Here is a 24,932-nt window from a genome sequence, read left to right as displayed (position 1 = left end):
CAATCTGTTGGTATTTGAAGCCATGGTCAGACCCATTTCCTGGGTTTCAAGCCAGGGAAAAACATACTGTTAACTAGAGGACTCAATAAAGTCCTACAGAACATTACTTGAAGGTTACATAGAACAAGTACTCGACAAAACACCTTGAAAAAAACCCAAGCGACCAAAAACAAGCAGAAAGAACTTCCAATGGTAGTAAGCAATGCGAGGAATGGGAGGCAAAGCTCCAAATGGAAGGACGGTCAACATTGTCACCCTGCGAAGGGCACATTAACAGACAAGAGTCCATCAGATCTAGCAATCCTGATGGCAGAGGAAAGCTAGTGGGTACAGAGTTTAGTTTCCATTTACGTTCTTTCTTGACCTCAGTATATAAGGATGCAATTTAGAGATGCTGCTTTCAAAGTTCAGATGGTGAGCAGCCAGCTTGTAAATGTTGTCTTCCACTAGATGGTAAATTCTTTGAAGCACAAGAAAGGCACATACAGATAAGACCCAGTCCTAACCCTCTGAACTTGTAACAAATAAGACAAATAACCTACAGTACAAGATGGGGGCATAACAGTTATCAAATATGAGAACTCAAAGAGGAACATACCATAACTAGACAACCCAGAAAGCCTTCTCAGCTGTTAGTACAGAGAATCACACATAGAAATACTGAATTATAGTAAGTAATTGCTGGCATTTTCTCTCAACATATCTACTCAATCAGTAATAAACACAGTCCCATTTATTCCAAAATTGAAAAAAATTGAAACTCATTCATGAGATATTTATTAAAATAACACATTTAGGGAAAAAAACCAATACAATGTATACATCATTACTGAAAACTGTATACCATCATACAAAAAAGGACTTTATTTTGGGAAATCAATTTCTAATTTATGGCAAGTTTTACTTTCAGAAATAAACCCACAGAACAACACATTCTAGTTCACCCTTAAAGACTGGCATGCTGAGCAAGGAATGTTCTTATTCTTTGTAGGAGTTCCTTCTTTACACTGTCAGGTACCAGGGCTGAAACATAAAAATCAAAGTCAGAGGACTCCAGTGATCACATATCAATTTGACTTGATGTTTTATTACAGATTACCAATACAGGGATTTCACAGAACATTCACGTTTGAATGAAAAAACAAAAAGATGGTATCAGGACTTTAACATCTAAGACCTAAAAACATAGCACATCGATGAGAAGCAAAAGCCTGGGAAATTCTTTAAACTAGACATATACAAGTCCATTTGAAAATGCAAAGGCACACTGATAAATCTGACCTAAACAAGACTGACACCAAACATGTCACCTCTGAACTGTCTGACCATAAAGTCATCAATGGAGCTGAAGAGAAACTTTAAGGGGGGTGGGGTGTAAACCTTCGTGAGGTGGTGGCTAAACAGATCTAAACATGTGTACAAAATACACAAAACTTTTCTTTAAAACAGAGGCCATAAATTTGAAGAAGTGGGGGAGAGGTGGGAAGACTAAAAGGGAGAAAAGGGAAAGGAAAAAATGTTGTAATTATAATCTCAAAAAAGTCAATTTTTATTGGAAACCAATAGAAAATCTGAAAGATATGAACAAATCCAAGATGGAAACATTGAAGGAGAAACAGGATAATTTCCTACTTAAATAAACAATCTCTAATTGTTTATTTAAACAATTAATGTTAAAAGATTAAGAAAAAAAAGTAGAAAAAGAAATCAGAGAAAATTAGCTTAAAGTATAAACAGATAAAATGAATAAATGTTTTTCCTGAGCCATAGTTAATAAAACAAATGTTTTTCAGTGGTAAATAAACTTTAAGAAAAGGACCATGGGTTTTATGCTTCCTTCTTGACATGGAATGAGTATCTGTGTAATTTTCAGGTATTTATTCTATAGTCAAGGATTTTGACTGTGGCCATGTGTAAAGACATCCTACAACTCAGCTAATTTAGATGCTTTCACTTCTAAGTCTTAAATATGTATCACCCTGAATCACCAAATTCTTAATTAGACATTCAAGAAGACAGACTTTCATTAATTGTTAATAAGGAAAGAGATAGCAGGACAATGACTCAGGACTGGAGTAAAACTCTGAATTATTAAATATTTAAGTGGAGTCGGGCCATATCTAATAAACTTTATAAATCCAAGATTCAGGTGTCATTTTCCTGTATAAAATCTCATGTCAAAAATGATCTGCCTTACTAATACAAACATCAATCTAACACCGCAGACAGGGAGCATGCCAATTTATACCAACTACTCCAGACTTCTCCAACAGTCAGCTGGGCAACTGTGCTTAAGCCTTTCCCACAGGAAGAACAACTCCATGATTTTGGCAAGGACGTTTTCTTACAGAAAGCCTGTATTTCCTCTGACATAATTTGTGCTTCTTACCTCTGCCTTTTGGAGTGATTTCAGCCACCAAGTCATCAACAGTAACGTGTTCTAGTCCTTTTTCTTTAATTACCTCTTATGCAAAAGCAAAAAACAAATCATATCATTTAAAATCATTATCTGTAAGAAAGATTTTCATAGAGGAAGGGTTAAAATCATGTTTTTAGAGTATAGATTGGTCTTTTATATAAAAAGAGGACACTTCTTTTTTCTTTTTTAATGAAAATTAATTGCCTCATAAATGTATCAATCTCCAGATTACAGACAGTTGGTTCATCCTTCCACTAAATGACTTTTTTAAGCAAACAAATAGCAGGAATACTCAGAATAAATAAGAACTGTGCAGTGTCAAATGTAACTTGTAAAAATCTGAAAATTTGTAATTTAACAGATTTTACTATAATTATATTAAGCTTAAATGCATCAAGGAATAAAATTTATTATTGGAGCCTATGTCATAACTTTATAGGCAAGAATTAGGATGTTGAGCTACTTTGCTTTTTTCTCTTCTCCAGTCTGGACCAAAGGAAACAAGAGGGAACACAATCACATTTACTGGACCCTTTAGCATTTACAACTTTCGGTACCCACGATAACACCCACATCAAGGGGCGAGGCAACTAAAGCATAAAGTTCAGTACATGGCCAAAAATGAGCTCTGGCCAAGGTTTGCACAACTCAGCTTCCCCTTTTATTTACTTGTCCAGATGGGTTTTTTTAACAGTTAATAATGACAGTCTATTATTTTTTACTTGTAGGAAATGTAATAAGGACAACTCATTAAAAATATCTAGAATTTCAATCCATCAAAAGCTGTAACATAAAAGGGACTCATAGCTACCAAAATCACAAGACTTTTATTGTATATTTTCTACAGCATGCTTAATTCCCCGACCACACTGAAACAGAACACACAATTCCTCTACATCTACCAACCATCAAGTGCTTGTTTTAATGAAAAGTACATCAAGATCACTAGCATCACTAAAAAACACAGGCGACTATACTTTGGTCCCACAGAATCTTTAGTAGTTATGCTTCAATTTTGGAAAATTCTAAAAATTCAGGAATTAAGTCTAAAAATATCACCGAGAAGAAAACTCTCACCATAAGACTCACTTTTCTATCTGCTTAAAATGATGACTGAGGATTGACACTGTAAGATATGAACTATTCTTTATTGTAATGATTCCCAGACCAACCCAGTTCAGACAACAGCCATGGCGTATCTAAGTGAAACTGATTACCTTTACAGTGTGCCTTCAACTGATCCTTCCAGCCGCACTCGATTAATTTAGCTCGCAGCAACTCTTTGAGGCTGTTTTAAAAGGAAACGTTTTCAAATCAATCGTAGCAAGATACTTTAAATAGCAATGTCTGAAGCAATGTACAAGTACAAACTGTTCAACTAAAACCCCCTGCTTCCGTCCCCAGGCTTTATCTGGGGTCAAATCCTGAGTCACTGCTTAGTTTTCAGATGTCACACAAGCCAGTTCTCGGCCTCACTGATTGTCAGGTTCAGGGTTCCGAATCCATTCACTGACTCCAGTCTTAACCTGCCCCGTGTCTGTCTCCATTCACTGACTCCAGTCTTAACCTGCCCCGTGTCTGTCTCCATTCACTGACTCCAGTCTTAAGCTGCCCTGTGTCTCTCTCGATTCCCACACTTCAGCAAAACTGGCATGGCTACTGTACTATAATTAGCAGGATTTTCTTCTCTTAAACTCTTTCCCTGCAGACCACCAGTCTCTCAACAGCCCCAGAGACTGACCATGTGACACATCAACTTTGATGCCTGAGTAGGGCTTTCGAGAGCCAAAACACAGCTTCATTTTCCCTCCTTCTTCTCAAAATGACAATGTCATTCTTCTGGACACTTGGGAGCATCCTTCAACTCACTATGCATGCAATGTATGAGTAAATCCTGCAGTTTCAGTTTTAAAATGTTTATCTAGAATTTAAATGTTTCTCTGCCAAGAGTACCCTAGTTCTAGCCACCATCTTTTCTTGTCTGGACTCACACCTAACTTCCTACATCACCTCCCCACCTGCTCCCTTGATTCCCTTCAAAATCTCCCAGTGCCTTCCCAATTTATCATGGTAAAAGCCAAAGATTCTACTACAGACCAAAATGATCTGCCTTCTCCTCAGTTACGCTTCTGAGTCTATCTCCTCTCCCTTCACCTGCTTTATTCCATGGCTAGGATGTGATTAGGAGACAAGTTTATCTTAGGACTGTGACTCTCTGAGCTCCCCGATTTCTTCATACTTGTCTGATCTCTTCTTTACAAGAGATATTTTACTTTTTTGTCTAAAACATCAGCCTCCCTGCATACCCCTTGGCCTTATTCTTTCCCCAATACTCATTACTGTGTGACACATCACAGTTATGACGTGTTTCCTCCAGTAAAGCGGAAGCCCCATGAAAGTACACTTTCCTCCTGTATCCCGGGCACCTGACAGGTAATGGTGCATAGCAGCAGTGCATGAGTAAGAAAGAGAACGGCAATCTCCACACACACCGCTACCCATGCTGTCTGCAGGCACCCAGCACAGCATCTGATCTCTCTCCATTTGGAAAAAGTACACGGCTATGTCCTCCTTTCCGATGGCTGCTTCTCACCTTCACCCCATCACCTTTCTAACTAATCTTCCTACCGTCCATCTTACCCCCTTCAAATCTACATTCACACTGCCAAAATAATATCCCTACAAGGACAATGTAGCTTAGTCACTTCCTTTCCAAAATTTCCCATCACCTAAGGATAAAGACAGCAACATACGCTTGTGCAAACTCAGTTTTCTGCTCTGTAACAGAAACACAAGCAAACAGCTCTACTGAGTCACTCTCCCCATACAAATATGGAAAAGATTTTTTTTTTTTGGTTTTTCGAGACAGGGTTTCTCTGTGGCTTTGGAGCCTGTCCTGGAACTCTCTCTGTAGATGGTCTCACAGAGATCCACCTGCCTTGGCCTCCCAAGTGCTGGGATTAAAGGCGTGCACCACCATCGCCCAGCTGAGAAGATTCTTATTTATTTATTTAAGAAGATTCTTGTAATTTGAAATATGACCTGGGCATGGTTGGTCATAACTTGCCTATTTCCTAAGCAAGATGGTAACCAAGTGAGGCTCTTTGCTGGTATGATGTAAATTTTGAACTGCTAACCTCTGCCACCTGTGAATAGGGCCTGCTTGAGAATAAAGACAACAGAGGAAAGGAGAGCTGCGGGAGGAAAAGAACCATGTGCAACCGTTTCTAGGGCCCGGACACAGTGATGTACAGAGCATCTTCAGATTGTCAATGTTTTCATTTCATGGGCTTAAATATGCCACTGTTTAACTTGTAAAATTCAGTATGTTTTCAAAGGTCAGAATTCTTACACGAAATTCCACACTTCTGCACCTTGCTCCAGTCACAAGCTCTCACACTCTCTCTTTATTTTATATTTTATATCCTGAAGTTCCCTGAGCACTTATTAGGTACCAAAGCTCTGAATGCGCCTCCTGCTCCACAAGCCTAGACCATCTTTTCTCTTTCTGACCTAGAGAACTGCTGATTCTTCTTCTATCCTATGTGAAAATCTTTTTTTTCCCTCTCTGTAGCTTTTGGAGCCTGTCCTGGAACTAGCTCTTGTAGACCAGGCTGGCCTTGAACTCAGAGATCCACCTGCCTCAGCTGGGATTAAAGGCCTGCACCACTAGCATCCAGCTTTTCTATTGAAATTTACCCAATCACCTTCAGGGAGGGAGAAATCCCTCCGCTCCAGTAAATGCACTTTCCTTTTGTAAATTTCTCTCTCCTCTCTCTCTCTCTCTCTCTCTCTCTCTCTCTCTCTCTCTCTCTCTCTCTCTCTCTAAGACTTGATTTCTCTGTGTAATAGCCCTAACTGTCCTGTAACTAGCTCTTCTAGTCCAGGCTGGCATTGAATTCAGAGATCCGCCTGTATCTGCCTCCCAAGTGCTGGGATTAAATGCATGTGCCACCACTGCCTGGCTTTCTTTTGTAAATTATTACTCTGCTCTGGGAGCCTTTTTATATTTCTTTAAACATTTGCACCTTAAATAAGGTTTTAAGCATAACGTTATATAATGGGTATACAAAGGCATTTCTCTCTCTCTCTTTTTTTTGATAGGGTTTCTCTGTGGCTTTGGAGCCTGTCCTGGAACTAGCTCTGTAGACCAGGCTGGTCTCGAACTCGCAGAGATCCGCCTGCCTCTGCCTCCTAAGTGCTGGGATTAAAGGCGTGTTCCACCATCGCCCGGCAGGCATTTCTCTCATGGAACCTTGATTACATTGACGACCATAAACTAATGGAATACATAGTGGATACAAGAGCTAGAATTTGAAGATAAGTAACTGAACAGAAGAGGAAGAAGAAAACACTTTGGCAAAGAGTAACAGCCCAATTCTGCAGAGCTAAGAGCAGGAGGAAACTAAACTGGGCATTACTCTCCGGCGGTGGTTATTTGTGTCCATGCTCCAGCAGTGCCCTTTACTGCCGTCTTTGTATGTGACTCTGCAAATCTTGCAATGCTTGTTCCGACTATTATAGACGTTAAGAACAGAAACTTTGGTCATCTTTCCTTCTCTCTAATTCTTTCCAGATAGGTTTTGTCCCTGGACACTAGAAATTCTTCCATTCACACATAGCCATTAAGGACGGGAAAACCTGACTTGTGAACCCGGTTGACTACTCACCGTTCTCTTTCTCCAGTTTCTATTAACTTTTGGTTAATCGCTGCTCTCATCTGCGCATCTTTGTTCATCTTGCTAACCTGGACAGCAACATGAGTGTGAGATACATCACATTTAGAGAACCGGCTCCTGCTAAGTCCTCTCTAGACAACCATCCTAACAGCACATTCACCATTCTAGGAAGGAGAGGATGAGAACTTCACGTATGTGTATTAGTTACCGCATCCCAATTCACCTTTGCTGTGCTACCCCTGAAGGGAACAACGTCATCAAGCGCTTACTACCTCACACCGAGCATCCTGAACTCCCACACTCGCTCTGTGAACACGACTTTATTTTACAGATGAGAACACTGAGGCACAGAAACAGAAAATGGTGATGGGTAAATTTGAACTCGGGCACTCAGCCACCAAGAGCCCCAAACACCTCACTTAGCTGCAGATTAATAATTGACTACTGCTCATTTCTGCATCTTAACCGCATTCAAATTTTGGGACAGGCATATAGTATGCACACCAATAAGAGATACACTATCGTGAAGAATGACATAGGACTCTGTGTGCTTTAGTGTTCACTAAAATTTACTGAGAATTATAACTGCCACCCTAACTGTGGGTATCTGTGCCCACAAACACACTTTTTCTGGACGGTATGATAAGAGAAAACAAATCTCGAACTAGTCCTTAATTGAGAAAATTCTCCATTTTCATTAAAAAAAAAAAGCAAGGTTAAGTTTTGAGGGCATTTTTGCCTTTTAAAGGTTTAAAATAAAATCAGAACTAAGTTAATGTTTTCCTACTTAAAGTCACTAACTTGGGACTACTGGGTAGCTGCCCACCTCGTCTATCTGAAAACTCGGACTGACAAAATTTTCAGAGTCGGGTTGGGCAAGGCACAGGAGAGCAGAGGGTTAATAACTAGGGAATAATGTCCTACTCCTGTGGCTAGCGCTTAACCTTTTCAAAATACCTGCAAAGTTCAGTCAGACCCACACCGAGCACAGCGAAACTTCACCTCGTCTGGGCCCCTAAAGAGATCCCGGCTGGTGACCTTGGCCAAGTCACTTACTTCCCAAAGGCCTCAGTTTTCTCACTGGTAAAACAAGGGCGCTAGGGTAGGGAACCCCTCCCCGCTCTGACATTCTTGGGGAAAAGGCACCCCGGCCGAGACAGCTGGAGAGGCGGGAGGGGAGGAGCCAGAAAACAAAGCGAGGTCTGGCTCCGGGCCAACTCCAGCAGCACGCCCTGTCGGAGAGCCCTACAGGCCCGCGAGCGCGGGTCGGGGAAGCTAACGAGAAGACAGCACATCGAAAGGAGCCTGGGCTGGGCCCGGGTCCCGGCCCTGAGGACCACGGGCATAGCTCACCACCATCACCGCGGGCGAGGGCCGTCCCTTCCCAGCGACGAAATGACCCTTGCGCTGACGACCGTTACCTACCACACTCTTCGGCTGCCCGGACTTAGACCCTCAGTAGCTCGGGCACCTAAGCACACAGAAAGCTAGACCACGCATTTCCGGGGCGGGATCTGGCCACCCTGCCTATAATGTGAGAATTCAACTAGCGCGGGCCGCCTTCTGGTCGCTCGGCCTTCTGGGTAGGGAAGTCCGCAGTCAGCTTAGCGGGCGGGCGTGTGTCCTCGGTGAACTACACTTCCTAGGAGGCAACACGAGTCAGCTTTCTCATGAATACTACATTTCCCAGACGCGACTGGGCGCCGCAGAGTCCTCTGGGATGGGAACCACGCCGCTTCCCACCCTCAGTTCCAGGAGCGAAGCGCGGACCTTTCAACAAGAGCTTTATTGATTCTCTCGCTAGGCTCCCGGAACGCCATGGAGGCAGCCAATTGCTCCCTGCGGGTGAAGCGACCCTTGCTGGATCCCCGCTTCGAGGGCTACAAGCTGTCTCTCGAGCCGCTGCCCTGCTACCAGCTGGAGCTCGATGCAGGTGGGATCGGCGGCGCCCTCTCGCACGCGGTTCCTTTTCGTTTAGGCTGCCATCGGCGCGACCCTCTGTCACTCTGGCTGGCCAGGCATGATGGCTTTTCCCTGGACGCGTCCTGCGGGGTTGCACCTAGAGCGGCCGTCCCCGGAGACCGCTACCCACGCGGGGACCTGGGGGCGCACCCCCTTCCCTCCGTGTCCGAGCCTCGGGACCCTGGGCCTTGGCTGGCACCCGCAGCCGAGCTCGGAGGTTCCCTGCATCCCTGGCCCCCGCTGGGCTGGAGGTTGCCTTTCCTTCCCCGAAGCAAGCACCTTTTTGTAAACGTGTTCACCAGGAAGCCACGCCTCCTTGGAAAATCCCCAGCTCCCTTTTTTCTTCTGACGCAGTATCATTTCTTTGGAGAACCCCCCCCCCACCACCACCACATTTAGTCAACAGTTTCAAGTACTCAGGTCCTCGATACACACACAAACGACCCTACAAGTTATTGAGGGAAACAGATTTAGTGCGCTTAGTACTGCATACTGCTGCTACTTCCTTCATTTGTAACTGGCCAGAGGCTATTCTCAAACTTCTCTCTTTCTTCGATATATTGTTTTGTTTCTTTTTGCTTTTTTAGAGACAGTGTTTCTTAGTAGCTATGGAGCCAGTCCTACAACTTGCTCTGTAGACCAGGTTGGCTCAAACTTCTTTTTACAACGTTAAGAACTGCAATTTTGCCGGGCGGTGGTGGCACACGCCTTTAATCCCAGCACTCGGGAGGCAGAGGGAGCTATCTGATGCCAGCCTGGTATACAAGAGCTAGTTTTAGGACAGGCTTCAAAGACACAGAGAAACTGTCTTGAAAACCCAAAAAAAAAAAAAAAAAGGAACTGCAGTTTTATTAACGAAAACGCCCAGAGATTTTTGTGTTTTTTAATACACGCCTCTGCAAATTCTGTTTCTGATACATGTTTCCCAAGGGTTACGCTTGGAGAAATACTGATCCAGAAGTATTAGTAGACGTTTAAAAATCGAGCAAATGTTGATATTTGTTCGTTCATTTGTTTAGAGAGTGACTCTGTAGCCTTGACTGCTTGGCACTTGCTTTGTAGACTGGGCTGGCCCCAAACTCAAAGATACCCAGCTTCCTTTGCCTCCCGAGTGCTGGGATTTAAAGGCATACTCTCCCGTGCCCCCAGGCAGGCCAACAAATGCCTGTTTTTTAAATTTGTTTATTCAATTTAGAAGTAATCGTTGTGGGTCTGTTTTGTGTTATACTAGGATGGTCATGATTGGTAGGAAACAGTTCATAAGTAGCTGACAAATCATAATCCGTTTAAGAAGCGTCTACAGTCTGGGCAAGCATGGCTAGGAAGTGAGCATGCAATGGTATATCTGGGAAAGCACCCTGGAGAACTGAGTTGTGTGTAGCTGTTGGGCAGCAGCAAAGATGAGCTTCCTTTCTTTTCCTCTTCCTCTTGGGCTTTTACAGTAACAGATACCGCTATCTTCAGTTAGCTAATTCATTGGAAACAAAACCTAAAGGCACAAAGCCTTTTGGCTCAGAACAGAAGGCATTGTTGCTCTCAAATGGATGGGTCAGCAGGTCCTCTCACAGGGCTCATTCATGCATCTTTGCTCAGGGATGGGTTGGCAGGGGCAGTTCTGGTCATCTCGGTGTGAGGAGGCTCTGCTGGCTAGTCCCTTGTTTCAGGTATTGTCGTATAATCTTGACTTGAGCCCCCCCCCCCCCACGTGGTTGGTCATCTTTTCTGCAGGCCAGCCCAGGCCTTTTGCAGGAGGTAGGTCACAGTGTACAAGTGCTGGTTCAGTGTGCTTTTGACCAGTTTCTACTTGTCCTATTGGCCAAAGCAAATTAAATGATCAAATCAAGAGTCACTGTTGGAAGGCCCTAGCAGAGGGTCTAGATCCAGAGTGATAAGTTTACTTTATTTGTTCCTCTATTGATGAACATCTAGATTGATTCTGCTTCCTAGTTATTGTGAACATAGCAGAGCACACATGAATGTGCAAGGATCTATTTTCTATTGCTCTACCTCAGACATCAAATGCCGTATTAAACAAGATGGAAAAAGTGAGTACTCTTGTCTCATCTTAGTTTTAGAAGAAATACTCTTCTTGGTAATGGGTTGGTTATGGGTTTGTTACTTCTTATTTTGAGGTGTAGTCCTAATTTCTCTATGAAAAGTCTTCATGACTTTTGTCATGAAGATATTATGAACTTAGTCTAGTGCCTTTTCTGAATTGATTAAGAAGATGACATTGTATTACATTTGTTGATTATGTGGATGTAGATCAATTTTGCAATCCTACAGTCTTCTTAAATTTTTTTTCTCCAGGCTGTGCTTAAACATTAAGACCAGTGGGCCTTGTTTTTATCGCGAAGCTGGTAGGGAATAGTGCTCAGGGTAGGACAAACTATCCTTAGTGCTGAAACAAGCCCTTCCCAGTATTCCTCCCAGTACTCCTTGGTTAGCACATTTCCCCTTCTACCTGCTGGTGTTAGTCATTCCCAGCCTTGTGTGAGGCTGAGCACTGTTCCTCTAATCCTTGCTGTGTCTCTTACTTTGGCTCGTTACTTCCGTCAACTCAGGCAGCTTCTGCTGTGCTGAGTGCTTGAGGGAAACCTTGTGTCCATCTGCAGGATTGTGTCTTGTGCTGCTCTGCCTAAGGAACTGTGGCCCCTTAGGCTTTCTTAGAATCACAGGGCAGTGTCTTCAAGTCAAGTACTTGGCTGTCTTCTATCTTAGGCACCTTGTCCCATGCACTGGAAGCTTTCCAGGACTGTAAGATGGGGCATGGTAGGATGGTAGGCTGCCCTTCTGTGTGTCTGGTGTCTCAAGGATCGCGATCCTTAGCTGTCTGTGTATCGTTCTTGGAAACTGTTGTTTCATGTAGTTTTGTCCGATTTGTCTTACTGGTTGTTTTGATGAAAGAGAAATTAGGTTCTGTTATCGTGCCTTGGTTGGAAATAAATATTGTTCAAGATGTATTTTAAGTGAAAAAATGATTTCTGTGGAGCATTTGAGTGGGAAACAGTTGGGAACGGCTGCTAAGGATATGTAGAATAGAGGCGGACACAGCTCTGGAAAGAAGTTTGAGAAGTGCAGGGAGACTGTGTTAGTTCTTGTCACAATGTAAAGGAAAAGTTACGGTGCTCATGGTCTCAGTCAACTTTGCAAACAGTGTTCCTTGTGCTCCCTGTTGTGAACTAGGGTACTTATAAACACATGAGATGTTTCATACTTCATTGGCCAAGAGTTAAATACAGGGGATTTCATGGGTTCATCGGAATACTATATTCCCAGAGGTCAGGAGTAGTAGCGAGTAGCATTGGTAACACCTTTAGTGCAGGAGTGACGTCGACTTTCCTCAGCAGTTTGTGCCCAAAGCCAAACACAGTCAGTGCCTGGCCTGTAGTAGTCCATTGTATAACCACAGATGCTTTGGAGGGTCTGTTGGCGCAGGAGTTGTAAAGGTTTAGGGGAGATCTCCGTGGATCCTGAGTTCTTTCTAAAATAATGACTTTTTAATTAATGCTTATTTATAATGCATGGTAACATTAAATAATAAAACACCGACTTTCAGCTTCTCTGTAAAACTGGTCTTCACCAGTTTCAAAGATCCAAGAGAGATTAGGTCCAGCCTGGGCCCTCGTCTATTTCTTGGGATGGGCAGGCTTTCTGGAAGACTTCTTCTGGTGCTTTAGTTCTGCCATGGAGAGAACTCTGCTTCCCCCTTTGTGGTGCTCTGCACCCCTCCTTGTATTTAAGATGATCGGCATGATAACTGCAGTGACAACTCTTCACTGCTCATCTGGGGCCAGAGAGGCAGCCCAAATCTGTGACCTAACAAACAGATTTGTAAAATAGTCATCATGTTATAAACCCACTGCTGGCTTTTGTATTCTAATGATATGTAAATATCTTATAAAAATCCGTCAATCATATCCGGATATATGTTTGTGGGTGGTGTTATAATGAGGCAAAAGGTTAAAAACTTTTGGTTTGTTTAAGGTTACCCAGGACTCTTTATCCAAATACAGCAGAACATACTTAGCTTACTATTGTCTAATATCGTTACTGCTTTGAGCTATTATGTTCATACACGCTTCCTGCATTATTAAGTTTCATCCACACGGTGGTGCTAGAAAACCAACTCACTTATTTAATAGTGTATATATTTTTAACCGCTCCTTATAAAATAATACTTTCTTAAACTAAAGGGGACGTTTCCACAACCCCCATCAGTGTTCTATAAGCTTAGGAGTTTGCCTGTGAATTGAAGTGTTTCCAGGCTTCAGTCATCCTCTTGGTGTGAGTTGGATGTGACTTGGATGACCTTAGTAACTTTCTAGTGGTTTTGCCCCTTCTCTGTCTGCTGCATGAAGTACTGTCTCAGGAACTCAAATCTGAACTTCTCCCTCCTGTTTAGGAACCAGTGGATCCTTACAGTGAGTTTATAAAGGAAGGAGTGAAGATGAAGTCACATTGTTTTATAGAAATCAAATTGTTGTCCTCACTCTCCAGCTGCATTCCTTTGCAGCTGTTCTTGGTACATAGTTCTTGTATTTTACAAAGCCAGGGTGGTGGCTAGTTCTAACTGTCACCTTGACACAATCTGGAGTCTCTCTTATTGAGATTATAAGGAATAGATTAGGTTGGCCTGTGGGTATGAGTATGAGAATTAATTGAGGTTCAGTTAATTGAGGTGGGAAGGCATACCGTTTAGTGGGTTGGGCCCTGACTTGAGTGACAGGAAAAGATGATTTTAGCACCTAGTGCACATTCATTCTGTTTTTTTTTTTTGTATACAATATACAAAAGTCCAATCCAGTGTAAAACATTTAGAACTAGTAGGTTTTTTTTCTGTTTTTTTTTTTTTAATTGATTTTTATTGAGCTCTACATTTTTCTACACTCCCCTCCCTGCCTCTCCCCTTCAATCCTTTCCCAAGGTCCCCATGCTCCCAATTTACTCAGAAGATCTTGTCTTTTTCTACCTCTCAGGTAGATTAGATCTATGTAAGTCTCTCTTAGTGTCCTCATTGTTGTCTAAGTTCTCTGGGATTGTGGTTTGTAGGCTAGCTTTCTTTGCTTTATGTTTAAAAACCACCTATGAGTGAGTACATGTGATAATTGTCTTTCTGTGTCTAGGTTACTTCACTCAAAATAATGTTTTCTAGCTCCATCCATGTTCCTGCAAAATTCGAGATGTCATTATTTTTTCTGTTGTGTAGTACTCCATTGTATAAATGTACCACATTTTCTTCATCCATTCTTCAGTCGAGGGACATTTGGGTTGTTTCCAGGTTATGGCTATGACAAACAAAGCTGCTATGAACATAATTGAGCACATGTCCTTGTGGCACAATTGAGCTTTCTTTGGATATATACCCCAAAGTGGCATTACTGGGTCTTGAGGAAGGTTGTTTCCTAATTTTCTGAGAAATCGCCACACTGACATCCAAAGGGGTTGTACCAGCTTGCATTCCCACCAGCAATGCAGAAGTGTTCCCTTTTCCCTACAACCTCTCCAGCATAAGTTGTCATCAGTGTTTTTGATCCTGGCCATTCTTACAGGTATAAGATGGAATCTCAGAGTTGTTTTGATTTGCATTTCTCTGATGACTAAGGATGTTGAATATCCATCCATCAAAGACCCCAAAAGGGTGAAATGTTATCTAGTGAAAGGGACAATAGGCTGCCTGGACAGCCATCCAGAGTTTCTCTGTAATGTTGTGACATCCAATTCTGGCCGACAGTCCTAATGTATCTGACAGATTTTCCTGTGAAGCAGAGAGTTCTAAAGGACTGTCCTCCTACTTGTTTTGGAAAAGTTTGGCAGTTACCTTTCTTGCATCCTGCTGGTCCAGTTTGGACAGTAGTTGTTAGCAATTGAAGCAAGGGTAGTTTTTTTGTCCAGTGACTATCTTTTGCCACAAAGAAAGTAAACTTCATATAGGGTTTCCTCACTGCCCATTATTTTCTTTGAAGTAGATTGGTGCTGCCAGAAATAGATATGTCTCACTGTCATGAAAAGCCTTAGATATTAAACATATTAAATGTCATATTCTGAGGTCTTTGAAGTGTTTGAAGATTACCCATCTATCTGAAATATATCTCTCTATGACCTTGAAAATATATCTAACATAACTATAAGTTTGACTATTATAGATGACTATGAATCTGTATTTTTAATGATCCATTATATTTTTAAATGAGCTGTATAAGCACAATATCCCAAACAAGAGTAGAAAAATGCAGTATATCAGAAATAACTTTAAATTTATATTAATAAACTAAACTCCATGCCAATGTAAAATATCCTGAGATTAATAGCTGTTTTTTTGGGGGGGGGGTGTTAAAGTAGATTCAATAATCTATCCTTTTATCCTATCAATATTATATATTATCTCTTTTTTCCTTTAGAAAGAGATCTTGGAATTTAACTCATTTGTTTATTTATTTATTTTTTTACCATGACCAATAATAATTTGAAAACAAACCCCTAAACAATGACAAATATCCGTAAGTTATTTTGGGCAATGTGGGCATAGTTCTCTAGACTACTTCTTGTTGATTGGGGGCATTGCTTATCTTTGGGATTATGGTAAATTCCTGACTAGAGTAGTCTGTGAGGCTGGATTATTTTAGCCAGCAGCAGCCTTGAAGGTATTCTGGATGCAGAACTCAGAGGAAAGTAGAACAGGGGTAGTCTGAATCATCTGGGCCATCTATTCCCATCCGAGATAGTTTTCTAGCTGTATAATCATATAGTACAGTTTATCTGTATCTCTTTTTGTGTTATAAATATGAACAATACACTAGGGTAAGAATTTACAAGCTGGGCTTGTTTGCTCTTAGATTAGAAGTCCTTTGTTTTTAGAATTTCTATTCTTATAATTCAAAATTGTAGAGGTCCATTAAGGAAGAGGATTGTACTATGAAAGTCCTGCATGTTCTAGCCTCTGTAGCTGGCACTGCCTGATTTCTGTGCCCTGTAGGCATTCTCCACAAAGGAATGATCTGAGGTGTATGTTTTGATGATTGTGTTCATAGCTATGTATATGTAAACATGTGTGTTTATTTACTTATATTGTCTTTCAGCTGTAGCAGAAGTAAAACTTCGGGATGACCAGTATACACTGGAGCACATGCATGCTTTTGGAATGTATAATTATCTGCACTGTGATGCCTGGTATCAAGACAGTGTCTACTACATTGATAACCTTGGGAGAATCATGAACTTAACAGTGATGCTGGTAAGAAAATCATGCAGAGTGTAAAGACAGCTCATTCTGTTGTGTTCACTCCTTATAGTCTCTTTGAGTTTGATATCCCGACAGTCAAGGTGCACATTCCTCTGGAATGTGGAAACATGTCATCAAGCTGTAACACTCCTTTCTGCTTATGTCAATTGGAGCTTTTACTCGTTCTAGTTTTTATAATCCCTCTACCCAGCCATTTTGTAATTTAAACTATGTTAACATTTATGTTTGGTTGTTTGAATTGATTCTTTTAGCATTATGAAGTAGTCCTTTTTTCTCTAGGTCTTGGGAATAATTTTCTTTACCTTGAAATCTTGTTGGTTTGATACTAATAGAGTCACAACTCACTTCAAAACTAAAATTCTGGCTAGGGAGAAATCTCAGTCAGTAAAGTGCTTGACTCTTGTGGATCTGAGTTCCATATCTGGAGCCAGTGTCAAAAATCCTAGTGTGATGACACTCACAGGTACACACAAAGTGTTCTTTTTCTTTTCTCTTTGTAATTACCAGTGTTCTTACTTTCAAAGGGTTAAAGTTAAAAGTGCATCTCTTATAAGTAGCTTGTAGTTAATTTTGATAAAGGTTTGTCAGCCTTACTGTTTTTTTCTCAAAAATCCAACTGTATGCTTTACTAATTTTTTGTATTTGTTGTTGGTTATGTTTTTGGTTTTCTGATTGTTTCTGTTTTTCTGATTTCAGCCCTGAGTTTGATTATTTCCTGCTGTGTACTTTTGGGTGTGATTTATTTTTGTTGTTATAGAATTCTCAAGTGTACTGTTAAGTTACTACTATGAGATGTCTGTGTTGTTTTTTTTTTTTTTTAATGTAGGCACTTATTGCTGTGGGTTTGCCTCTTAGAACCACCTTCATTGTGTTTCGTAAGTTTCAATATGTTATGTATTCATTTATCCAAGTTAACAAAATTGGAAATGAAAACAGGAGTATAGCAACTGATACCTAGGGAATTGGAGAACCCTAAGGACACACTTTTAAAAACCTGTACTCCACCAAATTGGAAAATCTAAAAGAAATGGCTAATTCTCTCAATACATATCACTCGCCAAAGTTAAATCAAGGCCAGGTGAGCAATTTAAAAAGACCTCTGACTCCTAGTGAAATAGAAGCAGTTATTCAAAGCTCCCAACCACAGAAAGCCTCAGACTGGATGGTTTTAGCACCCAAGAAGAATTAATACCAATACTCCTCAAGTCATCCCACAACACGGAGACAGAAGGAGCGCTGCCCAGTTCATAAGAGGCCGGTCACCCCGATACTCAAACCACATAAAGACCCAAAGGAAAAAATAATTACAGACCAGTTTTCCACGTGAACACAGATACAAAAATACTCAACAAAGTACTTGCAAACTGAATCCAAGATCAAAAAGATCGTTCATAACCCAGTAAGCTTCATCACAGAAGTACAGGGATGGTTCAACATACAGAAATTGATAAATATAATCCACCAGATAAAGAAACTGAAAGACAAAAAACACATAATCATCATCAGATGAAGAAAAGACCTTTGACAAAATCCAATACCTCTTCATGATAAAAGTTATAGAGAGATTATTGATACCAGGGATATGCCTTAACGTAATAAAGGCAGTTTACAGCAAGCCCATAGCCAACATAAACTTGAATGGAGAGAAACTAAGAAACAATTCCACTAAAATCAAGGACAAGTAAGGTTGTCTACACGCTATACAAATTCGGTATAATACTTGAAGTCTTAGCTAGAACAATAAGACAACTGAAGGGGATCAAGGAGATAGAAAAAAGAAGAGCAAAATACATTTATTTGCAGATGATGCTAAAGTATACATAAATGACCCTAAAAATTCCACCAGGAAACCCCTCCAGGTGATAAACACTTTCAGCAAGGTGGCTGGATACATAATTAACTCACAAAAATCAGTAACATTCCTAAGTACAAATAACAAGCAGTCTGAGAAAGAAATAGAAGAAACAGCACCTTTTACAATAGCCTCAAATAATATAAACCCAATTGAAAATGGAATACAGATCTAAATAGAATTGTTAAAAGTAGAAACTCAAATGGCCGTGAAACACTTAAAGAAATGTTCAGCATCCTTTATCATCAGGAAAATGAAAACTACTTTGAGATTTTGTCTTACACCCATCAGAATGACCAATACCATGTTCATTGCTGCTCTATTCATAATAGCCACAATTTGAAAATAATCTAGATGTCTGTTAACAGAATGGATAAAGAAAATGTGATACATTTACAAAATGGAGTATTATTCAGCTGTTTAAATATGAAATAAGTAGTTTTGCAGGTAAATGGATGGAATTAGAAAATAAATCATCTTGAGTGAGGTATCCCACACTGAAAAAAGACAAATATGGTCTGTATTTTCTTTTGTCTGGTAGTAGCTGTGAAATCAATTATACCCAAGCTACATTACATAGTACCACAGAAGTTAGGTATTGAGTAATAGATTAGGAGGAACAGATAGATGTTGTTAGGCACGGGACATAGAGCATATTTATAATTTATTTTTACTTTTTAAATTAACTTAAAAAGTAATAGATTACCATATATTTGTATTGTTTTGGCTGATTCTCCTTTCTTATTTACTCCCCCTTCCTCTCTGTCCCCCCTTGCCTGCTGTAACCTTTCACCTTTGTATTGTCTTCCCCTCTCCACTCCGTGAAAGCCTCTTTTTTCCCCTGCTCACTTGGGCTTTTTTCTAGTGTCCTGTCTTTACCCATTTTTACACCCATCTGGAAACACATGTTTAACACTTGGAGTCTAGGATCTGTTTATCTGTGCCTGCATCTTGTTATACAGTATTTTCTAGTTCTATCCATGATTTCATAAGTATCGTTGTAATATGTTCCACATTTTCATTATCCATTCATCTAGCTTGACTCCATTTCCTTGCTAATGTGACTAGAACAGTGTTAGCAATGGATATGCAGGCATCGTTGGGTTTTGTGTATATGTCCAGAAATGGTGTAGCTAGCTCACATTAGTCCTATGGCTTGTGTTTTGAGAAGCCCCCGCACTGGTTTCCATAGTAGCCACACTACTTCCCAACAGTGGATACAAATCCTCCCTCCTTTATTTTTTCCAGGATGACTCCAGGGGCAGCTCTGTGTGTTTTCATCTGCTCCATATGGTTGGTTGGTTATTTTTTTTTTTGTTTTTTTTTTTATTTATTCGTAGAAGTTCCTGTCCAAAATGGGCATACAGAATAGCAATCAGTCTAGAATATGATTTTATTCTTACATAAATATTAATGGATCATCCCATAGAAGGCACTTTTTGAATTCCAGGTATAATGGTCATTCCTTTAATTCTGGCCTCTGGATCTGCTGGCAGGGAAACTTACCTGGTAAAAACCACAGGCCTGCATAATCCACAGGTGACATTGTGTTTCTGAAATAACCACTTGAACTCTATATACATTTTTAACTCTCGTCAAACGATTTCTTAGGGTTTTTATGTCATTGTCACTAGAGTGTATGATACTGACTTGAATTGGTGAGTAAGGTAAGAGCGAACCTTGTTAGCACACGTGAAGGAAGAAGAGTGGGCGGCTAAGGTGGATGCTCTGATTCCTGTGTAAATAGCCCATCAGACTGCCCCTTTCAGTCTGTCCTCTGAATAGTGTCTCGGAGCTCCTTGAATTATGTGCTGAGAATCAGTTTGGCCTACTTTAGACACGAGGATATTCTACCATTATTCATCAGTGAAATCATATTTCTTTGTTCATTTTTCTCTCAAAATTTTTAGTAAAGTAGAAATAGCTTGCTCTAAGGGGAGTATTTTCAATAAAATGTCGTGTTCTTGAAGGGGAAAGCTCCATTAGCACTCCATAAAAGGCTCATTTATAACCCCTTTTATTCTGTTTTACTAATTTTTCACCAGTTAGTATTTTTTTTTAAAAAAAAAAAACCAACATGAATATACATTTTAGTTATCTTTAGTTTTTGAGATAAATTAATTTCCTGGGTAAAGAAATATTTTTCTTTAAACATGATTGAATGTTTCTATATGGTTAGTTAAAAATAAGTTGATAGCATGCCAAAATGAAGTACAGCCGTGAGATGCGCAATAGTACACGGGAGTACACGGGAGTACACGGGAATACACGGCAGATGTTAGGGATGCGGTTGACGTCACCTCACAGGAGCTGGGCTTGATGATGCACTCCTCATCCCATTCCTGAGGCATGGAAATGGGAGAACCAGAAGACGGATGCAAACTGAGCTACCTAAACAAAACTGTCTCTAATGGGGGAAAGAAAGAAAAGAACTTGCCTTTTACATTGGGGTGATGGGCATTCCGGCAGCTTAGAAACACACTTGACAAAGTTAAGGCATGGTGACTCCCTGTAGGCACTGTGCTGAACTGTGAGGGGTGGGTGGACAGGGTCACAGTTAGAGCCACGAGCTTGGCTTTATCAGTTGTTGCTGATGACCAGGACTTGCAGTGCCATGCCCAGCTTAAACCACAAATACTTTATTAGAAATCTGAGATAAAACTTATTTTCCCTGGAAATCACCAGAACCACTGTGGTTTGGTCCAAGTATTTTTCTGTTGGAAACTTCCCCAGGAAATAAGTTATTATAATTATACCCAAGCAGATTATTTGATGTGTAATTGGGGCAAATACCAATACCTTTGAAATTCATTCTTTTCTGACCTAATTTGTCTTCTTTATGGGCAACTTAGAGAAAGTGGTTTTACTTTTTTTTTAGTTTAGTTATTGCCTTTTCTCTTTTCTGTAATATTCCTCTGTTTACCCAATCAAGTTTTAAAAAGATGCTGTTACTATAATGTATATGTTATATTATAAAAAGCCAGGTTTCAGGGGTTTTGTTTTTCTTTTGTTTGCTTTGTTTTTTTTCTCCATCAATTCAGCTCTTTTCTTTGATTTTCCAATTCCACTTCACCTGAGAATCATGTATAGTACTTAGCTAACATAAGAACTAATTTCAGAATCCCATTTTCAAAGACTCTGAATCAGTGTGTTATGGCTGACAGTGGTCTGGAAATTTAAAATTTTATCCAGCACAGTAGGCGATTTTCCCAGGGCCCTGGTGGTGGCCAGTGGAATACCATGCTTAGTATTTTTTTTCTCCTCAGCAACAAAATAAACCAGCAAATTCTTTGAGCTGCTCTGTTGAGAGCATGTGAAGAATGCAGACCACTAATTAGAGACCAGCCTTTCCTTGTGGCTGGTGTAAATGAGCACCCTTGTTAAATCTGCAAAATGACACCTTGTGAAAATGAAAGGGCCTTCCCTACCTGTGAGAGCCAGCAGATGGCAGCAACTCGGTGTAGCTGTAAGAGGCCTTCCACGCCAAGCAAGTTTCACTGTAGGCTTGCAATATTTAAGCGTTTAGGAATGTCCATGAGGAGAAAGTGTGTTTAGGGTGTAGAAAAAGCCTTGGGGGGCTACTGCTACTGCTCAATTTACTGAAACTTGCTGCTTCTCAATATTTAGAATATTTCTGTCATAACAGACTTCTGTTTACTTGGCAAGCTTTCTTGTTTTCTCCAGTAACAAGAATGTCATTTTCTGTGGTGTCTTTAAAGTGTGGGCAGTAGCTCTTGGATTTCATGTAATGTGTGACTATGCCATAGAAAAACAAGTAATAATTACTTTATAGCCCAGATCCTTGGGTGCCAGTAAGTGGCTTTTAGACATAAAACAAAGAAAAAAATTCTAAAATTCACAATCCCAGACAATTTAGACAACCATGAGGACCCTAAGAGAGACATACATGGATGTAATCTACATGGGAAGTAGAAAAAGTTAAGACCTCCTGAGTAAATTGGAAGTGTGGGGATCATGGGAAAGAGGAGAAGGGGATGGGGGAGGAAGGGAGGGGAGCATAAAAAATATAGAGCTCAATAAAAGAAAGAATAGAAATGGAAAACATTTAAGAAATGAAGTTAATGTTTCACAGTGGTTGATGTTAATCCCATTGTAACAGCACTCCTGGGTGGCATCCCTCCCAAGTTCTGCTTGAACATGTTTTTAACCTCCAGTTTCCCCATAGGACTTAATGTGCTAATTGCAGAGTGAATGTTTTAGGGAATGGCATTTGTGCATTGCGTTGAGATTTGAAGTATTTGTTAGAAAAAATGGTTTCTTTCCTAGATGATAATGACAAAGAAGAGAGATTTACCATCTACAGGACTCGGTAGGACTGGAATCTTGGCCCTGTTGCCGTGGAGTTTCAGTCGGATTGATCCATGTGAACCCCTCTTAAGCTGGGTTAATGATTGCAGCCTCATCAGTTTGGTGATGTTTAAATGAGATGGCCAACGTTGAAAATGCCTCATGCTGTAGTCCCTCATTGAGTATTAAATTTGCCAGCACAATTCCAGTTCTGCAAATCAGCAGGGAATTATTACCCCAAGTGATTTTCTAGTAATTTTTTAACATGGTTACATTTTTGTTTTGCTTTGTTTGTGAGTAAAGGATAATATGTGGAGCCTGGAGCTGGAGATGTCACTTTCCTGAGGCATTATCATGAGGACCCTTTAGAACTGAACTAAATTCTAAATTGGGAACATTTGGGTTGTTTTCGTTTTATCATTTAACTCAAGTGAGGCAAACACTGTGTGTTTTAAGTTCGTTAATTTTGGTTCACATTTGTATACTCAAGTGTCTTAATTATTCTATTAGATATTGCACCAATTTATCTGATAATTATATTTCTATTAACTTCAGTCATGTGTAGCCATATATTTAAAAGAAAATAGCCTAAAACACTTGAACAGCGATTGCCTAGTTTAGCCTTCCTTCTTAATGATGGTTCACCAGAGTAGGTCTGACGGACCATGCAGTCAACACCTGCTTTGTGGAAGTCTATTTTACCTTTATTATTTTATCTCTTTATTTATATTTTTAAATTATGTATGCTACACAAATGATTTGGTATGGAACAAGAATCACAACATATTTAAAGCCTTTGCCAGCAGTCTCCCTGCCCAGCCACACTCCAGTCTTATTTCTCTTCCTGATGCTAAGCACTGTTCCGTGTCTGTCATTGCTGTGAGCTGATGGCGCCTCACATTTGTTTGTGCATGTATGAATTCAAGTTGAATGGTAAGCACATTATATCATTCTGTCTTTTTCTTTGTCAGTATCTCATTGAGTTTATTATTTTTTGTTAGCAATACAAATCTATCTGAGTACATTTATCTGGTATTTGGGTTTCCTTAGAGTGGCTGTTCTATTTCTTTGCCAACACTTTCTAGACGACAGAACAGTCACACTGTTTGAACAAGTTGGATCTATTACTCCTTGCAGTAAGGGAGAACATAAGTGAAGGAGAGCCACAGGGTGGTGTCTGGGAGGATTTAGCATTGGTGATAGTAAGGGATCTGACTCGTGGGGTGATTTGGAGCGGCAGGGTTTCAGGAAGCGGGAGATGGGGCTGTCAAGTGTCACCTAGGATAGAAGACCGGACTGGAGTTCTGCCTGTGACAGTCAGGAAGACGCAGTGGCTCCTGTCACGTGCTGTAGATCCTGTTTGTAGTGATGTGTTCTTCTCCGTGTGGAAATTCTCATGGAGTGACGCTGTTTTGTCTTGTCCCGTTGTAGTCGCAGTGTTTGTCTGACATTTATGTTCAGTAGAAGAATGCTCTAATTTTGGATTTTGTAGCCAAACCAAGACCTGCGGGAGGCTGCAAAGCCAGTGCCATTGCATCAGGAGCTGCTGTAACACGACATCCCAGTTTTCACTGGCTTAAATTTTCTTTTTCTTTATGCTTGAGCTTTATATTAATAGAAATACTATATAAATCCCTGTAGGTTGGATTATATCAAAGGGTATAATTATATCATTAAATTTGATTTCTTACCATTTTTTTTATAAGCCTATATGTATTTCTTCTGCCAATAGGGCACTTAAGCCAAGGATAGGCATTGCAAGTCTAATTTTTTTCTCTTTGATAATGGTAGAATATTATTTTACCTTTAAAAAACATTTTTAAAAGACTTTAGGGGCTCTAGAGGTTTTAGGAACAAGCCAATGTTTATCTGGATATTAGCCCTGTGTGTGCTTCTTTGTTTCCTGTGTGTCACTTTTGTGTATGGACAGTCATCGACTGACTACCCTACAATTATTAAACTGTCCTCTATCAGTCGTTTAACTTTTCCTGTAAAGCCTTCAGATTAACAGTCCTACTGAAATATGTAGTATTCCTGTGTTTGTCAGAGATGAGGTTCCCCAGATGTATGCTAGCATACCAGTATCGCTTGTTGATGAGTCTCGCTGTTTTCATTTAGTGGGAGTACCATGTTGTGTTCTAAATGCAGGCATGGACATCAGCCTACGGCACAATTTCTGTTAACTGACCTCCATCTACCTGATTGGGTCTTGTTCTGTTTCCTCTGTAAAACATCGGGACTGGAGACTGCAATAAGCCAAGTGTTTACTGATGGTGGCTGTACTGCACTGTGTATAATGCATTTCAGTACTGATATAATATATAATCTTGATATAATCCTGTTTTACATTGCCAGTATTCAGATTTGATGTTTCTAAAAGCAGTTGTTATTTGCTATGCTTGCTATTTTATATTTCTTATTTAATTTGACATTACCAAATAAAATAATGTGAATAAAAAAGAAAGATAA

At 40.3% G+C, this 24,932-nt stretch overlaps 2 protein-coding genes across 3 annotated transcripts in view; one reads left to right on the top strand and one right to left on the bottom strand.

Annotated features, from left to right (window-relative positions):
* Positions 1–744: 744 nt before the first annotated feature.
* Positions 745–8,652, bottom strand: Eny2 (ENY2 transcription and export complex 2 subunit). Of its 2 annotated transcripts, none has more exons than XM_050161696.1 (5): positions 8,524–8,652; positions 7,090–7,166; positions 3,637–3,707; positions 2,390–2,464; positions 745–1,023 (listed from the first exon to the last, which is right to left on the bottom strand). In XM_050161696.1, exons 2-5 carry the CDS (start codon positions 7,155–7,157, stop codon positions 947–949), a joined length of 291 nt encoding a protein of 96 aa, XP_050017653.1. In that variant the 5' UTR covers positions 7,158–7,166; positions 8,524–8,652; the 3' UTR covers positions 745–946. The 2 variants fall into 2 exon arrangements, with proteins under 2 accessions (XP_050017653.1, XP_050017643.1); XM_050161686.1 differs by having other exon boundaries at positions 8,452–8,614.
* Positions 8,653–8,801: 149 nt separating this feature from the next.
* Nudcd1 (NudC domain containing 1) overlaps positions 8,802–24,932 on the top strand; it is a 30,899-nt gene continuing 14,768 nt past the window's right edge. Inside the window, exons 1-2 of the mRNA XM_050161672.1 lie at positions 8,802–9,031; positions 16,140–16,294. Coding sequence (XP_050017629.1) covers positions 8,917–9,031; positions 16,140–16,294 — 270 coding nt within the window. The 5' untranslated portion in view covers positions 8,802–8,916. The remainder of the gene's footprint in view (positions 9,032–16,139; positions 16,295–24,932) is intronic.

Source organism: Alexandromys fortis, unplaced genomic scaffold (genome assembly GCF_014885135.2).
Source record: "Alexandromys fortis isolate MF-2015 unplaced genomic scaffold, M_Fortis_MF-2015_v1.1 scaffold_17, whole genome shotgun sequence".
In the NCBI taxonomy this organism is placed as follows: Eukaryota; Metazoa; Chordata; class Mammalia; order Rodentia; family Cricetidae; genus Alexandromys; species Alexandromys fortis.
Note: the sequence above shows the minus strand (reverse complement) of the source record. Positions and strands in the feature narration are given on the sequence as shown.

Excerpts from the sequence above, each read along its gene's own strand:
- Eny2 (XM_050161686.1), bottom strand. Across the intron at positions 3,708-7,089 it reads GAAACTGGAGAAAGAGAACG|CCTCAAAGAGTTGCTGCGAG; the intron begins GTGAGTAGTCAA and ends CTTTTAAAACAG. Across the intron at positions 2,465-3,636 it reads GTTGAAGGCACACTGTAAAG|AGGTAATTAAAGAAAAAGGA; the intron begins GTAATCAGTTTC and ends CTTTTGCATAAG.